The sequence below is a fragment of the Pomacea canaliculata genome, linkage group LG3 (assembly GCF_003073045.1).
Source record: "Pomacea canaliculata isolate SZHN2017 linkage group LG3, ASM307304v1, whole genome shotgun sequence".
NCBI lineage: Eukaryota > Metazoa > Mollusca > Gastropoda > Architaenioglossa > Ampullariidae > Pomacea > Pomacea canaliculata.
Window position 1 is genome coordinate 24,303,385 of NC_037592.1, and position 18,810 is coordinate 24,322,194.

The following is an 18,810-nucleotide window of genomic DNA, read 5'->3' on the forward strand; positions in this document are numbered from 1 at the left end:
GTAAAAAGCATATAAATGCCCAATAAAGGTCCCTAGCATGAAATAATGTAAGTTAATGCATGATGTCTACCTCCAAAAATGTATCCATCTGCAATGTGATTTGATGAGATGCTGTTTTGACAAAGTCTTATTTCATCTTTGTACATTTTGTACATTAAAAAAAAAAAATAAAAAAAATAATGTATTTCCAGGCTAACACATGGAATAAACACTACTGCAGTGCAGTGCTGCAATTACAGCTTTTAACAACTACCATAATTTGATGCCCACTAATTATATCCATTAAAGTGATTTCTTTTCCAAAAGGACAGATATCAACAATGCTAAAACAGCAAGTTTGATCCATAGGTATAGCATTTCATACCTGTCTCTTTTAACAGCAAGAATTCAGTTATGGGACGCATTTTCTTAATACCATTAGAAATTAATTTCTCTGCCACCAGAACAAACCTCTACGAAATAAAATTTAGAGGTAGAACTGGATACACACACATGCATGAAAGATTGGATGACAATTTTTCATCTGGTTTTATAATTAAAAATATAACTAAAAACATTATGAAGAAAGAAAGCAAGGTGGGTGGGGGTGGGGGTGGGGGAATTGTTATTTTACACCTTGTCAGCAACTGAGGCTATATTATGGCAAGGCAGTCAGCCCTGTAAACAGATGCCACGTGCAGAGAAAGAACAGCGTGCCCGAGATGAGAAATGAACTCAGGGCAGCCAACCTTCACTGTATTGGTGACAGGCGCTAACCGTTGCGCCACCAGACCACTAGCGAAAGAAAGCAAAGGTTAACACTTGCTAACATGCACCTGAATACAACAGAAAAGTTAAAATTGAAAAAAAAAATGTATGTCATCACAGCCAGCTTGCTTGGTATTTGTTTACATTTGGAATCAAAACATTACTGATTTAAGAAAAACACAAACTTGTATAATACAACCCAGTTTTACTTGAATAAACTGAGAATGTTGAGAAATCAAGAAAGAACAAGAAATGAAAGTGAGGGAAATAAAGTGAATGATTAATTGTTGAGCAAAGGCTTCCATGTTTTCAGGCAAAGTGACATTTTTAAAAATAGTCAATTTTAGCAGAAGCATACATACTAAGAAAAAGAACCCCCTCAAGTCCTTATATTTTGTGCAATCATAAACAAAAGATTGCACATAAAGTAACTCTTGATCATAGGATTCTGTGGGCAGTTTAACACACCAAATTATGAGTGCTATTTCTTTTAATAACCAACATCAGTGCTATAGTCTGATGCAGAAAGAATCATGAAGGTATACCATACATGCCAGCAATTAGTGGTTCCCAAACACTTTTTGTTTTTGATCACTCCCACTAGCCAGTGTACAGATAAAGATCTAAACCACCTACATTTCTTATTTGATGGTACAACAAACATCTCCACCCCCCCCACATCTACATCATGAAGCAATATGAATATGAATACAAAACATCTATAAAGCCCAATGGCACTTTGTACACTGACAGGATAGTGCTGTCTTGCTGCCTTAGAAAAATATCAGATATAGGAACAGTGCAGAGGAGCAATTAATCTAGTGATTAAATGAAAAAGATTCTTTAAAACAATAACATGACAATGAGACAGGTAGGAGTAACTCAGCAGAGCAGGTAAGGCAGTCTTCCAGATCATGTTACAAAAACCAGAAGTGAGGTTAAACACACAAAAGGAAACCAAGCCACAGTAATCAGAATCGATACCAAGATCAAGTTCTTACTGGAAGCACCACGTTATCAGACAGCAGCAGCATTGTACTATTACTGTCATATTAACTCTTAATATACAGTTCAGAATGTCTTGATCATCTACAGAGTGGACACTGCTTTTTGACTAGAAATGTTCAAGCAAGCTAAAGAGTTGATGCTGGGAACATTTTAACAGCCTCTCTTCTCTAGTAGCCTGGAATAGAATCTAGAATAAACATAACAACTCTTTTATTATGGGTAAAACTGACATGCAGAATTCAAATATCAAAAGGCATTAGGCTGAAATGAAGAACTGTATTCTTTATAGGTTGTATTATTAAAGGCTGAACTTCTACCTCTGTGCAGTAAAGAAGTTTGATCTGTGGAGCCTACTGTTGCAGGTGAGGAGCACGTCATGCCAGAAATCTTAGTTGTCATGGTTTGCTAAATGCTCCAATGTGGCCTGACAAGTACCCTCACCTTCCTCCCCTAGATCCAACCAATTTTTCTTATTTATTATTAGTATTCAAGTTTAAAAAAACAAAACAAAAACCTTAGTTTCTTATGACTGGTATGCTGGTAGATTTTCACCTCTATGCCCTCACCAGTCCTGCTTGCTTTGTATTCAGTAAACCTTCTCTCCATTTGGAGTGTTTATCCATGGTAGTAATGGAGACTGGAAAGCTCAGCACACATTTCAGCAACAGCTACTTGAGAATGGTAGGGGTGTTGAAAGGTCTGAGTATCCCTGAAGTGGCAAACATCATTACTTCTTGATCTGGGCAAGATCAAGCCCAGGGTGCAACATGCCCTTTAGGCATAGGAGCAGACTAATATACACCAAATCCTACTTAGGCAATGTAGATATTCAGTATCTTGCAAAGGCATCACCTTGAAATGGAAGATGCTGCTGATGACTTTGCACCACGTAAGTGCTCTACAACAAGTGTCACTTTTTCCAGTTTTTCCTTGACTTCTGGTGGTAGCTGATTATTTTGATACCTGAAGCATATCAATGTCCATATTAGTTCATATTTATTTAACAATTAAATATGTGCTTAGTGTATATCAGCTTACATATGAGTAAAAAGAAATTTAAATGTCAATGAAATTTGGTTGAAAATCAAAATCAAGAGTGTAGCTTCATTTCACGTAATTTCTTGATTTAAGTTTGTGAACCTTAGGGTAAGCAAACAAGAAAAGTACTGATACTAGATATATCTGATATAGGAATAGGAAATACCAGAAAACCTTAGGAAACACTCTGTGTACAGAACTGAGCAGCTGTCAAGGGCTCCACTCACTTTGTGACATTGTTGGCAGCATCAATATATGTGAGGGTTGTGGCTGAGAACCCCACGCCAAGCTGTGTTCCATCGTTAAACTTGACCCAGATCTCTCCATTAGCAAGCATTGAGGCCCAACCAATGTTTTCCACGAAGAATGGGTGGATGACCTCATGCGTGGCTGCTGTGAAAGTACTGCTGGTCTTAGAAGATATGCTTGTTGCAGTGATGGTAGACATTAAGGTATTATCCAGGCATGGCACCTAAGAAAGAAATTACTTTATCTTGTTGCTAGCATGTTATGAAAACTACCAGTAGCTAACACATCACGAACATGCCCCCCGCCCACTTCTCTCTCACACACATTTATGTATGTTTCCCAAAACTGGACATACTGGTGAAGTAGACATGGAAACTATGGACAATCCCTGCCTTCTAATATCATCAATTTCTGAAGATTTCAGCTAAAAATTGCCATTTGTTTTTGACACACAACAGCACCCAGATACATTACTGTTTAACCCCTTCCCCAATCAAAAATAAACACACACACCCACACACACAAAACTAGTACGTACTTTCTGCCAAGAAGAGCACCAAAAATTTAAAAAGTTATAATACATTCCAAGTTCACCATGTTCTAATACCTTTAAAGCCTTAACCTTGACAATGAACCACCCTAACCTTTTTAAAATAACATTAACCATTCATAACCACCAACCCTAAGAAAGAGAGAGAGAGAGAGCACTTTTGTTTCTACACACAGCCAACCTACTGTTGCAGGTGACTCTGCAGAGATGACTTTAGGTGGGTGGTTGTCATTAGAAGAGTGCATTTCTTCTGATGCTGAACTTTGAATGCTGCTTGCTTTTTGGCTGTGCACACTTGGCCGCCTAAAAGAGGGGTACCTTCTGCTTAAATATATTAAAGTCTACTTTTTTTCTGAAAAACTTAAAACATCTTGTCACTACTAATTTCTGACAAATCAGTGAAAAATGCCTGAAGAATTAGAAGTTTCTAGGGGTCATAGTCATAAAGTGAGGGTAAGTTATTGCCCCATGCAACATGGGCAAATCAAAGGCAAGCATTTTGCCTTGTCCAGACCTTGCCAAGTGGTGTTTTACCAATGCTGCTGTAGATGAAAAAAAGCAAGTCGCAAAGATATTCTAAAATAAAAGAAACCAGTATTTGCTGAGTCTGGACACTTACTTTGTAACTAAGATGCCCACCCTTGATTTCCTCGTTTTTGTCTAAGGGCAACAACATACCATTGCTTCATAACTATGAACACTGCAAAATAGACTACAAAACAGCAACCGCAGTTAGTGGCATTAATCTCAGAAAAGGATAGCATCAGCAAATACTACATCAATTGTGAAACTATGTCTTAACTGTAACTATAAACAAGTTTTTCTTCAAATGCATACACCTGTGCACGCACAACACATACACATATCCATCCCTTCACCCTGACATACAGATTTGCATGTGCACATATATTTCAACGCACCTGCCAACAATGACAGGAAGAAGCTGGTTTTTCAAAATGCCATTGCTCTGCACTGCACTGATGACTGCCTCAAGCTGCATGCACTGCTGTCGACACTAGAAAGAAAAGCACTTCAGTGAGTGGTAATACAGCACTAGCATTGCTTGGGAACCTAATTTTTTTTCTGGTCAAACCCAGATATTTAACGCCCTTTTTAAATGATATCAAGTTTACTAATAACAACCACCATAGCACTATTCAACTGTACTACAACATATTTGATAGCTATATTACTTCCTTAATTCATCCAATTGTCTGTTCCTGGCATGACCTATTTCAATGTAGGAAATAATAACTCTTGCTCTTTTTAATGGTTCTGTCTTCTGCAAAGAGGAATTCTTTTGCTCCCCCAGATGTCTATTTTGTGTGTGTGAGAAAGACAGACAGCCTTTGAAATGGCTGTGTCCAGAACTAATACACCATAAAAAAAAAATGCTTTTAAGATAATAAGGAAATGAATAGCTCTTTGCTTTAGTCAGAAATGAGGGATTGGGACAAGCCATTCTCAAAACAAGTTTAAAAAACATTCATTTTTAGACCACAAAATTTGTTAAAAAAGTTATGCATATGAATGGTGAATATTCTTTGACTTTCAAAATAGACTACAATTTTCCAAACCTTTTCTGAATAGTCCACAAGTTCTCGAGTGTCTTGGTTGAGATGGAGGCTGGATTTGACAGAATCCAGCATGAGTGATGTCCCTTCCTTCTCAAGAATGCATATACCTCTCTGTGAGAATGATACTTTGGCACCTGTCACCAGCAGACATAATTTAAGTAGTATAGCAGTTAGATCCATAATTCTCTTAAACTAGGTGTCTTAGTGAAGTTTTAGAAAATGCATATTAATGATTTATCCTTAAAGTCAACAGAATACTAAATCTGACTAAATTTTCACACCAAACCATATACCTTTTGATGCCTTAAATGACCAATCTGTTTTTCTGAGTGCTTTTGGTAATCATAATGTTTTAGATTAAGAACACTTACACTGGAAATAAATAACACAAAATCAAAAGTTTTGCAGGGGTTTTGGTATACCTGCTAGAAACATACATGTACACCTATCTTTCATATTTATGTAAACCTTAACAACTATTATCTTTAGCCCTAGCTAAACACAGCTCATTTACAGTAGTAGTGGCTCTCACCTTCATAAAAAGTTGCCTCAAAGTCAGCAGGCTGTGAGTTTTCCATCAACATGCACTTTGCCTTTTCTGTGTACATGGTCACTTTTGGTGTTTTTGAACGTACAAGATCTATAAATCTGAAATTCCCCAAATTTACTTTCAAAATGCAAGACAGTCATGTTGTGCTCATTTTTAAACATTAAATACAAATGTTAGTCACAGTCATGATAAAACTTTTTCTCAATTAAACAAATTATCACATAAACATCAGGGTCAGTTTGGACTTTTTTTTTTTTTTTTTGCTTTTTTAAGTTGAATTCGTTAGCTTTAACATGAGATTTAGCCAGCATACATGAGCAAGAATGCTGCTAGACCTCTAAAAGGATTCTCCTGTGACATGGCAATATACTTTTTGAAAACACTAAGTATTTAGCATGATAATGATAAGAATTAAATTTATAAATTTCCCTGATGAGTTCTCTCATAATGAGCTGCACTAACAGGACTATGAATAAACAGTACAAAGAAGCATAAAATTAAAACCTTGCAATGGCTTACAGGTGATGGCATGGCAATCATGATTGAACATGAACAAAGATGGAGAATAGAGGAGAAAGTGCCAGAGTTAGCTAGTTAATGTATTAGGTAAGGCCAGACTTGAAGCTTAAACATTAGTCACAGTGCAAATAAAAAGGGTTCAGAGAAGGAGCATCTGCAAAATTTCAAGTTTTGTCTAATATTGATCTGCACATCTGTTACCTCATTTGCTATGTTTCTAAATCAATTTCTGTCTCTGTGCCATTTTTCTTCTTTTTCTAGACCATTTTATTTCTATTGCTACATCTGAATCATCTTGCCATTACTTAGATTTTAGATCTGTGCTTCAGCAGTGTTAATCTCAGATTATGATTCCTTTTTCTGCAATTGCATCAGAAATTTTTGCACTGAGCTGTCACAGCAAGCTTTGTGTGCAGTAAAAGAAGGGCTGACAGGATTGGAATGGTGCATCTCCAGGAATTTAAGCTTCCAATGATTGCTGGTGTGATGCTCTAACAGGAGTTGTGTTGATGGAATGGTATTTCTAGAATTTGAGTTGAGCTTCCATACAAATGTCATAGTAACTTCGAGCTACTTTTCAAAGCATAACTTTTTTAATAACTTATAGAAGATTTCATGCAACGGCAAGGCTTCAGACCCCATCTATTGTGATGGCACTCACCTTCTCCTCAACATGAGTAGCTACACTACCAAGACACAAGGGAACTCTTTGCTTTTGAGACAAGCTTCCATTTTTAAGTCTGAGCGTTTCTATTTTTTGTAAAGCCCTTCCAGCATGTCTTTGAAGCAGGGTAAAGGGCTACATAAATCAACACTTATTATTATTATATGGTAATATCTATATCCCACAAAAAGTACATTAAATATAACTTGTATCTTTACACCTTTTCAACAAGCCAGTCCACCATCTACAAAGTATAATGGAACATTAGATGTAATTAAACGGCAATTCCTCTTTGTGTCTTTTATGTTTGTCTTTTATAACATAGCTGTTTCTCTTTCCATCCTTTACATTCTGTTCACATCTCCTACCTGTCTTAAGAGCTGTGAGCATGATTATGTGCAATAGAAATTACATGTTTTTTGTTATTATAAACCAGATTCAAACATAACAATCATGAATAAACTTGATGATGGCCAATGCCCCACACATGTTGAACATTACACACCTGGCGGCATACTGGTACTTCTTAAAATATTTCCCTGGCAATGACTGAAAGGTAAAGGTCTTGCAGGCAGACAATGGTGATGGAGGGCAATCACTCACTGCCACACCTCGTCCTCTGTCCCCAGGGTGGAAGACAGTCACCTGCAACAGCCCATATAAGCCTGGTCTTGTAGTCAGACACTGGTTTTTACAGCCACATTTAATTTTGAAAACAATTAATAAAAAGGCTACAAAAACATGTAGATAACAATAACATATAACTTTATAAAAAAGCTTTTCATTAAGCTGAGTAAATAAAGAAGTATTTAACTGCATAAATAATACATGATGTGAGGTTTAAGAACTGATTTGTGTGTGTGTTTTGAACCTTCTATCTTTCCATTCACTGGGCTGATCTTTCAGAGGGGTCTTCAGGATGAATGAAAGTGTCATCCAGATAATTTTTTTTTTTAGCTCCAAAGACTGTTAAGCTTTGATAACAAAGAAATTTTCTGCATTTCATCCCCCAAAATCCAGAAACAGAGAAATAATATGTTTATCTGACATCTATGTTGGAAATTCTGCACTTTATTAACATTTTTTCTTTGTGATGGTGCACTTGACTGATGGTGGGAGGACAGTTGTGCACACAAATTTACATTTCTACCAATGTAAGTCAATGGTTGTACTAACAGCCAAATGCTTAAAGTTTGTAAAGGACATGACACTCGCCATACAAATGTGCTCATGTGATAGAGCAACTAAGCAGAATAACTAAAAAGGCTGAATCTACATTTGCTGCAGAAGGAGAACCTATCTCCAGAAAAAAGTGTTCTCTTTAAACTATTGTCTCTTGCAAGATTCAGTTTTGATAACTGCTTTTTGACTTTCTTTCCAATAAGAGGGATAATAAGTAGGTGCTTTTGTAAAAGTTATGTTTAAGATTTAGTTCATTGACATGGGTACAATCTGGTAAGAATGTGTCCATTAATTGAAACCTTTAGTTTCAATGAACAGTAACCTCCACAAAGCATAACCACCCCTTGACCTATCTTCAAAACAAACATGAACTATTAACGTGTTCAAACCACTCTGCATATCCCTTATAAACATGTATGAAGATAAATAGAAAAAGTTCACTTTTAGCATATTTAAATAAAACAAACTTCATGCTGCATGCCATATTCATATTTATTTTAAAAGCCTGTGAGTGTGTACATTGTTTTCTTACCTGCTGTCCATCAGAGGATATTGAAAACACTTCCACTACTCTTTGTTCCTTTCCTTTGTTCTTGACAAATTCTAGACAAACATTGCCATTATCCATGATGTTGATCTGAAATTTGAAAAAAAGTCTCACAAATGAAGAAATATAATTTTTGATCAACGAGTTTGTTTTCGGTCTGTCTTGTCATTGTATGCTTTTAAAAAATAATAAAGGTCTGTGAGCTTTCATGCTTTATCATTACTGAAAAATTAGTTCATTGCCATACCTTTTGCAGAAAATTTGTGATGGTAAATACTTTTTTTGGGAGGGTGGGGGATTATTTTTATATATTGAAACATTCAGACAATTGTGTTCGATCCATGAATTTTCTTTTTTCATTTTCATTCCATGTGTTAATTTTTTACAATTTCCTTAACTTTCAAGACTCTGCACAAATCTTTTTTATGCCATCATGTGTCACAGTTTAATAAATCTTTCACTTACCACAGCATTTTTAGTTTTCTGTCTGATAGGCAGAAGGCGCTGAGTGTTCAATGGCTCTGTGGGTCTGTCTGCAGTGTCACTCTTCCCATCACCACCAGCAGACTTGCTTTTTCCACCACCCCCACTACTGCTGTGAGGGCTAGAAAGATTCTCCATGCTGCCTATATGTACATGACGATACATCTGTTGCTCAGTCAGCATCACTTTATTTATTTGTTCACGGGTAGATAAATCCATTGCTTCTGCTGGAAAATAAAAACCAGCACCCCTATGCCTTTTCTCCTTGTTACTAGTCACAAGATGTTGGCACTGTCCTAAGTATGCCTGCACTTTGCCCACAGGTATTTGTGGAAGAACTCCACTCCCTACAGACGACAACTCAAGATTGTTTTGATGAGAACACCCATCAAAATCTAGAGGTTTCTTGGTAGACTGGAGGCTGAAGTCTTCCTGAGAGGCAAAGCCAGACTCCTGGCCATTTACCCTGTTTGTCAGACTTTGTATCTGAGGTTTGTGACTGGCTGGCAAGCCACCATGGCTGTTTACTGAGTTGGTGGTAAAGGACCAGTTAAAGGAACTATGACTGTCTTGCAGTTTCTGGTACTGATGTGGATCAAACTGAGTAGGTCCCATTGTAGTCTCGAAGGCATTGGCTTTTGCTGAATTTGTGCTGAGTGGAGATGGTTTCCTTGTGACACTTCCTTTATACTTTTGCTGGCTTGAAGCTGTTTGCTTCCACAAATCACACATTCTGGAACACAATTAGCTTTCAATGAAATCCGTCATCTTCAGGTAATACAACAACAACAACAACAACAACAACAACAACAACAACAACAACAACAACAACAACAACATCATTACATAAAGGGAAACAAAGTATGGATGTTTTATAAAGAAATTTTCAACAGAAAACCATGCTGAAGGTTTCTAGTGATTGAGCAGAGGAAATAAAATGTCTGGGACTCTGCAAGACATGAGTGTTCATTTGTGGCATCTTCAGATGTGGTAATGAGTTTGTGACATTTGACTGAGCCAGAAGAAAGTGGCCCATGTTTTTAGGGAAACACACATTCATCAATTTGCAGTTTTGTAGCAATTGACAAAACAACCTTTTCTTTTCACCCCCACAATGGACCCTGACATTTCCGTACGAACATAAGCGAAGCTGCTTTCTAACAAGGTTAGGACACCAACTGAATTAACTTAATACAAGGCGTTTCCTTCACGGACAGTGCGACCCATACATAATCTTTTCCAAAAAACAAACCCCCTTCACCCCCCCCCCAAAAAAGTGTCAGAGCTTATTAATGAATGGCAGTCGTCGAAATTTGGAAAAAGGACAGGGAGATTTTTTGGGACGAGTCCTCTGCATTGGATTAAGTCTAATGGTTTTTCACAGCCGGGGATCCCCAGGCGAAATTTTGGCAGTTTTGTGATGTTTACCATTTTTTTTTTAATTTTAGGCGATCCAGGATAACCAAATGCAAGGTTAATTGAAGACCAAATAATCAAAGATCTACTGTATTACATGTTTCTATAGAAAGCAGGGTGCGTGGCTATTTAAGCTTAAGTTAAAATTTGTAGTTTACTTCGTCACAGATACGGACTGCAAATCTTGACTGAATCATGTCAGCACTGTCACATGGTAGGTGGACCACAGAAATCTCCCAGCAAATGGGTTGAATGACTTCATTTACAGATTAGCGTAAACAAGAGAGTTGCTAAGAAGAGCTGTCAGGATGCATTACACTGCCAGCCATCCATAGTACAATAAAAAACAGTAGGATGAAATTTCAATGTTTGATGAAAAGTCAGGTTAGGCCATGTCACCGGGGCCTAGTTGTGGACCATGATTTGAGCAGAAAGCACTCAAGAGTATTTTTCTGCTAAAGTAAACCATTTCTTAAACACAGATGCAGGCATTCTTTCAGACTGGGAACCTAAGCCATGGAGGCAAAAGACTCAGAAGAAATATGATGCTTAAAGCTGCAAAACCACAATTTAAGGTCCAGTCAGTAAATGAACAATTGGGACTGCCAGCTGCTATCATGAAGATACTAATGACCACTAGGTAGAAACAGGTCTTCGGTTACCTAAAAGAGCTAGGAGATTATGCTAAGGCTGGAAAAGAAAACTGAGAAAAATCAGATATATCAGTGTTGTATTTATTCAGTGACTGTATGTGGCTTTGTTCACCTCAGTCTGTACTACTGGGTGCTACATCAACAGCACAGTTGAGGGAACAAGCATATGCCAAAAAACAAAAAACAACAAAAAACAACAAAAAAACAAAAAAACCCACAAAAAAAAAAACCACAAAACACCCCTGGACTGGGATGGCATTTGCATATCTGTCACCATAGTAACAGTTGCCACTCCCAAATTGAAAGGCAGATCAAATGTAAGCCAGACAGGTATCATCAGTGAAGTGTTTATTGGTGTGCTATTATATTCTGAAATCTTATGACGTAACAAACTAACCCAGCAGTAGTGAGTTGACCCCGAATGCTGCTACTGGAGTGACCAGATCCCACTGTTGCAAGGGTGCCATGTCCACTATCCATTGATATTTCTGACATCTGCAAAAAAAAAAAAAAAAAACCCAAAAAAACCAAACAAAATTATACTGACAAAGGTATGGAATGCTAGGAAGTTAAAGAAAAAGAAAGAATTATGCAAAGACTATACTTGCAAATGTTAAGAAACATGTTTCTCTTAACCCTTCCCCACTTTCCTTCCAAAAGTGCTCATCTACCTATACGCGTTGGAAAAAAGAAGAGGAGGGGGGAAAAAAGAGTAGTGAGAAAGATCGACTGTTTCAAAGTGAACAGAGGAAAACATTCACTAACCTGTATAATATCCTGTGTTGCCACTGAGTTTTCACACATAAAGGGGTGACGAAGGACATCTGCACAAGAGTGTGTTCACATGAATCTGTTTTCTAAAACCCGTGTAATTTTAAAAAACAACAACAGCAAAAAAAAAAAAAAAAAAAAAAAAAAAAAAAAAAAAAAAAAAAAAGCAAAAGCAACCAAGAAACCTCCAATGTACACAATCTTCTATACAGCTGGTAATTACCAACTCAGCATTTACAAACCTTTCAGCGGAAGACGTTCAGCAGGATTCTCACGCAGCAAGCGCTGAATTAGGTCAGAAGCCTTGGGTGAGAGGTTAGATGGCAGGTCATACTCTGCCTCAATAACTTGACCCAAAGTATCGCGAATAGTGCCACTGTCGAAAGGATGTTTTCCAACCAGCATAGTGTACAGCATACAGCCCAAGGACCATACATCAGCTTCAGGACCATGTGCCTCTCTTTTGGCCACCTCACTGAAGAAAAAAATGACCAGTTTGTAAAATCTTAAAATATTTTACTTTTATTATCAGCTACAGATATGTGAACTTGCATTCATAATTACATTAGACCCTTAATAACAGTAAGCATGACTGTCCATATTTTTCTTTATTTTGCCACAAAAGATTAAAATATTAACTTGCTTATAAATTTTCAATTTATGTATACATGATTATAATAATTTTTTACTCCAATGCAACCTATTTAAGTAATTATCTTAGTGATGGTGTTTAGACTCAGATGTAGGTATTAACCAAACAAAATATATGATTTTTTTTCATAGAAGTAAAACTTTTTATTTATACTTACTAATGCCATTAATAATGAATGAAAAAATCTTAAACAGATTTATTGATAAATATTTGATGTGTTCAGTCCCCAAACACATTGAAAACTTTTATGACCATATTTTACTGTTTCTTAAACATTTTGATATTTGTTTCATAGATCTAACTGCCTGTCTTTGCTCAATCTTCTCTAGCAATGCCTGTGAAGAAATATTGTAGGGTAGTGATTGTACAAACACTTTTACTGCCAATACAAGATACCACCAGCAGCAGCTTACAACATATTTAAAAATTCCCACTAGAAGGTACACTGTAGCAATACAGTGGATTTTCTGTCTCAATGATCTTGCCTAAAATAAACAAGTTGACAAGCAGGCAGTATCTGGAGCAGACAGATCACTGCATTTCAGAGATCCAGATGTTAATTAAATCCAGAAACCAACATAACTGGTTCAACATAAATATAGACACAACTGAAATGCCCTCTAGAACAGACCTGGGCAAAGGCCGGCCCGCGTGCCGGATCCGGCCCGCCTCCTGTCTGTGACCGGCCCGCCTGCTCACCCGCCAGTATATATACTGTATATACAGTATTGGGTAAAACTGAGTTAACTATATTAGTCCGGCCCTCTAAAGCAATTCCAATTTCTCATGCGGCCCCTTGGGAAAATTAATTGCCCACCCCTGCTCTAGAATATACAGCAGTGGCAACTGAGCACCCTCTTGTAAGTCATTGAAGGCTGTCAATACAAACAAGCACAATAACTGCAAACAAAAGGAAAACTCAGTTTTATAACAAATCTGACAAAACACAGATGCTCTCCAGTAACACACCATGAGTAAATGATACTCCAACTAAGGACCAGACACTGCAACCTCAAGAGCCTTCGCTCTGTATCCATGTGGAGAACTGGACAAACCACCACAGCACTTTTTGCAGCTTTCTAGATGTCAAACTCTGTAGATTAGTCACCAACCTACACCAGACAGTAGTTTTCTGCCAGAAGAATGCTAAAGAAGAAACTTCAGGATGCTGTTACATGCCTACCACCTAAAGCTGTCATACTGAAGATTGTCCATATGACAGGCACCCAAAACCCAAAGTGCAAGAATGTGTCCTTCACCCACTCCAGACTGGCCTTATGGTCTAATGCAGCAAATTGGAGGGACTGTAGAAGAACAGGAGAACTGCCCAGTGTTCATCAAGTACAAACTTCTAGTGTGATACCCACTACACACAGACCTTTAAACCAAGAACACTAACACACTAAACTCTTATATCGTACAGAAAGCTAATTTTACAGTTGAAATTTTTTTTAAAGACTTTACCCAAAAGCAGTTGACAAATTTACTTGTTTGTATAGAGAGAATTTTGACTTTTAAAACTTTTTTGCAAAAGAACTGGTTGTATACAGTTTGCATCAGGTACACAGATACTTTAAGATGAATTCACAACCCCCCAAGTTCCAAACATGATTTAACATTGATGCATACAGTGTTTCTATAGTCAAAAGAATATAAAATGCGGGTAAACTGTTTCCATGCCCATTTCAGCAAGTCATGACAAGACAAACTTATTATTGCTGCTTGCTTTGTGAATTAGATCTAGGAATGTACCATGACTGCTTAATGCTTTTGACATGTTGAATTATTCTGTGTTCCTAGAATTTAAAAATCAAATGAATTAGTACATTTCAAGTAATGTTTTAATGATCATTTTAGTAGACTAACATGTTTGATAATCATAGATGGAACTTCTCCCATTTTAACCTGTGCAGATATTATGAGCACATATGTTATAAAATTGCATGCCTGTAAATAGACATTCTGATATCATTCCATGTTATTTAATCTGGCTAGAGCAGGCCATCAATGTATGTGTTTGGTTGCTAATGAGTTATATTGCTACATTTTTAAAAAATGCAGTATTGATTTTCTAAACATTTCATAAATATATTATAGTCTACAGTTCCTTCCTACCAATTGCCAACATAAAAAAACACAAGGCAATCCTTGCTTGAATTGCACTTTAATGCACTCAATGGAGATTATTAACTGGAATCCATTTCATTCACAGGTATACAAGTGGATAGGGTCTTTTCAAAGTACTGGTGGAACAGGAAGAGAAAGGGAGAGAAGCAAGAATAACATACGGGGCCATGTAGTTAGGTGTTCCACACATGGTGAAGTGCTTCTCTTCTGGTTCTGTAAGCTGTGTGGCCAAGCCAAAGTCTGCAATTTTCTGTTGAAACATACAGTTCTTTTTTGAGAAAAAAAGAAAATCTGTGATAAGTTGGACAGGGCTTTTAATGGAAATATGATAAGAAAGGATTGGACCTAGATAAATTAAAATCACTCAGACACAAACCAAATGCAGAATCACATGAAACATAAATACAAGATCAATTGTACAAGTTTTGTCCAGTCCCACCTCCATCTATTTTTCTCATCAATTTTATCAGACTGCTGAACAATTTTCATTCCCACCACTTTAAACACAGTTGCAATAATTGTTTGTTCATGCCCATGTTCTCCAATCACACAAAAAAGGTGGAAATCCCCAAAACAGCGGTTAAACAAATAAAAAAAAAAAATACAGTTTAGTTTATTCCTTGTTACTCCTTGAGGAGCATAGGGCCGTAACAACACCTCTCCAGTGGACCAGGTTTTAGGCAGCCCCTCTCAGTTGGGCTCATGTGGTTCCAATGTAATTGCCTTGCTCTCTACTGTTTTTTCCAAATCTGCTTTGGATTCCCAACTTTCCTCTTCCCCTGAGGGTTCCAGTCAAAAGCCTGGCCTGGCAAAGGGTGTGTCCTATCCAGTCCCATTGGGACTTTGTGATGTCTTGGCTAAAGGCATTCTGGTGGGTTCTTTTCCAAGGCTGCTGTTGGAGATCTTCTCAGGCCATCTTATTTCCAGAATATGGTGCAGGCATTGGTTGGTAAAGGTCTGGAGCTTGTTGATGGTGTTTGTCACTTTTTATGTTTTAGAACCATACAGTAGGACTGTTTTCACATTGGTACTGAAGATGTGGATCTTACTGTGGAAGGATGATGCTTGGGAGTTCCAGATGGGCCGTAGGCTGTTGAAAGCATGCCTGGCCTTGTTTATATAACTTTTGATGTCATTATCCGCTCCACCGTCCTTGTTAATAATGCTCCCCAGATACACGACAAAAATACAGTGGTAAGGGGAAAAAGCTTTTACAATGTTTTGTCAACAGGAGAATGTGGTTTGGGTTCTAAAAATATAATAATGTGCAACAACAAAGCTTTCAGTATATGAGCTATGACAAAAAAGCTTTAATAAACGAGAAGACAACAACGAAAACATTAGTGAGGGGCCAAGCTTGGCAGGTATGTGACCTTTACCTTCATCAATGAACATAAATTGTGTAAGAGCCACCAGATGTTACTCACTGTTTTCATATCTCGAGTGAGTAGGAGATTTGACAGTGTGAGGTCCCGATGCAAAATCTGATGTTTTTGGAGATACTGCACACCCTCCACCACCTGCCTCATCACTTTTTGAGCCTCAGCCTCTGTTAGCACTCCTCCTTGTGAATTCAAGTAGTGCTGAAACTCTCCATTGTGACACAGCTCTAGAACTAGGTAAACATACCTGGAGTCTTCAAAGTAATCATACACCTGAAACAAACATTCACAATGACATTTTAAAGCAGGACTCATTAGTTCTAGTCATGAACAAATATGCTGAGTAGTTCTGAGTTGCAGTCATACAATAAAATTATACCCAAGACAAAGGGATATAAATATTTTTTTAAGTTATTAGCAAGCTGTGACACAGACCCTCTTTTAATATTAAGCTCGTTTTTTCTTGTTCTATGTTGATTTTCATAGGTCATGAAATATTTTCAATTTTAAGTTGTGAGTTACTTAAATATATGCCACTACTATTAAGTATGACCCTTGATGCCTTTTATCTCCTTTACCTCTAAAATTGATGGATGTTTTAGTCTTGAGTGGATTTCAACCTCTTTCCTCACCCTTGCAACCATTCTACGTGCTTTTGTTGTCTCCTTTTCAATCTGAAATTGTAAAATGTCACATTTCATCACATCAAACACATAAAGCATTTGTTAAACAGCCAAGATCAAATGCCCAATTAATTAATTTCTATAGGGGCATAATTGATGTGTAAAATAGTGGATTTTTTCTTTTTTATAATTTGTTTTTAAAAGGGAAAGGCAAGTGAACTAGCAAGTTGTGCTTAGATGATTTATACTTTTGTTCTGAATAACTTTTGCTTATAATTTTTGGTTGCAACAATTAATCTAACTGCCAAAACAAACAAACAAACAAACAAACAAACAAACAAACATCTAAACACAGTTTTGGATTGATTCATGAAATGGAGTTCTTCTATGTTTCAGATAGATTACTGGCATGATGTTTTTCTTTTGTTTATATGCAACAACAAAAAAGATAAACTGTAGAATTTTATATTTTATTACAACAATTAAAATCAACTGAGATATAATTACCAATCTTTTATAGAAACATGGCTGTTATACCAGAACTAATTCCATCATCTTAATTAGTAATTTTATGATTTATTACCTGCAGTAAATGACTTATAATAGTGCAGGTTTGAAATTATACAGTAAAATGTACATAGCTTTCAGACAGTTTAAAACCCAATGCACCAAGTTTCCATATGATGCATACCTATGTAAATGAGCAATCAGAAAATGTTTGTACCTACAAATTTCATCCAGTGCTCAGCTAATACATGCACACACATATGACTAAGACTGAATAGTCAATTTACCTTACCAGGCAAAAAAAATCAATGAATCCTGTGGAAATGCAAAATTTGCTGCCTTTACAAGAGTCAATTATTTTAAAAAAATTTGTTATGTGAGAAAGGTAAAGAGAAAAAAATTAAAACCTTACCCTTTTAATAGCGACTTCCCTTTTATCTGACTTTGCTTTGTAGACACAAGCAAAAGCACCTTTTCCCAGGAAAGAAAGGATCTCATAACCCTGTGACAAAAATTTGTATGAAGGCAACAGTACTTGTGAAATATTTCTAGATGATACCAAAATGTTTAACTTTCAGCTAAATCGTGGTTTTCTAGCAATATACTTGTTTCTTGCAGAAGTGATATAGAGGTTAGCTCTTAGATTTCAGCATGCTGAAATGCCATTCTTTACATATTGTAAACAAAATGCAAAACACCAAGGGTAATAGATGATGATTATAATAGTAGATAATACTTATGCCCGTAGCCATTCAATAAAGTAGCTTTGTCCTAAAAGATTTGACATTCATACGAGAAAGTTATCAATCACAATGTTAATGACACTTTAGGCTTCATTAAAACACTTTTCAGCCTTTGTCTGACCAATTCTGGAATAACTATGTACTATGGAGTCTAGAGAACAGGTGGTTTGTCTGGAGGCTAATTTTTTTTTTTTTTGATCACAAAATGGAATTAGCTGAAAATGCAGATGTAAATCCACTCTGCTACGCCTATTAAGGATGAGTCTGAGGTTATGTTACAGTTAATTCTGGGGGTGTAGCTATTTGCAGTCAATACACCTCGCACGAGCAGGTACATTTACTGACGTCTAAAAGCAACACTAAATGAATTTGTCTGTGTATATATCATGATCATTAAACATGTTGATACAGTCGTTTGCAGGGACCAGTGATATAAGCGTATTCATGTGAATGGAGGGATGTAAAAAGTTCATCATGTTCGTATAGCACAGGCAAAACCAAGCCCAAACATGTTTTGGAATTGTTGGTTGTTTCCCTTGGATTTTCAACGGCAACAACGCTCACCTTTTCTTTCTCAGTATCAGTAGTTGACATATTAGGATGATGTCCAATTCTTCGATGGTTCATTTTTATTAAAAAAAATATGTAAGCGTTAGATCTGATGACCCTTTAAGCAGGATCAGGTCGCGATAGGCTGAAAATATATTTTCAGGAACATTCCAACTGCACAACACGCCATATCGAAATCCTTGAAAGAACCGCCTAAAGAGAAATTCCGCAGCAAATTAATGTCGACTCGCTTATATGTAAAAAAATTAATTA

At 36.8% G+C, this 18,810-nt stretch overlaps 1 protein-coding gene across 2 annotated transcripts; it reads right to left on the minus strand.

Moving 5' to 3' along the window:
- Window positions 1–646: 646 nt before the first annotated feature.
- LOC112558606 (serine/threonine-protein kinase PLK4-like) lies at window positions 647–18,761 on the minus strand. 2 transcript variants are annotated; one of them, XM_025229155.1, is made up of 17 exons: window positions 18,553–18,761; window positions 17,658–17,747; window positions 16,694–16,789; window positions 16,161–16,388; window positions 14,895–14,983; window positions 12,197–12,429; window positions 11,949–12,007; window positions 11,581–11,678; window positions 9,097–9,847; window positions 8,617–8,721; window positions 7,408–7,547; window positions 5,702–5,817; window positions 5,170–5,303; window positions 4,513–4,607; window positions 3,778–3,895; window positions 3,021–3,265; window positions 647–2,718 (listed from the first exon to the last, which is right to left on the minus strand). In XM_025229155.1, the coding sequence occupies exons 1-17, from the start codon at window positions 18,613–18,615 to the stop codon at window positions 2,604–2,606; spliced, it is 2,775 nt and encodes a 924-aa protein (XP_025084940.1). In that variant the 5' UTR covers window positions 18,616–18,761; the 3' UTR covers window positions 647–2,603. The 2 variants fall into 2 exon arrangements, with proteins under 2 accessions (XP_025084940.1, XP_025084941.1); XM_025229156.1 differs by lacking the exons at window positions 647–2,718; window positions 3,021–3,265 and adding an exon at window positions 4,212–4,304.
- Window positions 18,762–18,810: the final 49 nt, after the last annotated feature.

What these genes read in the sequence shown, in the direction of transcription:
- LOC112558606 (XM_025229155.1), bottom strand. Translation starts at nt 18,615, where the DNA reads ATGAACCATCGAAGAATTGGACATCATCCTAATATGTCAACTACTGAT. An exon ending in GGGAAGTCGCTATTAAAAGG is followed by an intron (nt 16,790 to 17,657) that starts GTAAGGTTTTAA and finishes TTACAATTTCAG; the next exon opens with ATTGAAAAGGAGACAACAAA. An exon ending in AACATCCATCAATTTTAGAG is followed by an intron (nt 16,389 to 16,693) that starts GTAAAGGAGATA and finishes TGTTTGTTTCAG; the next exon opens with GTGTATGATTACTTTGAAGA.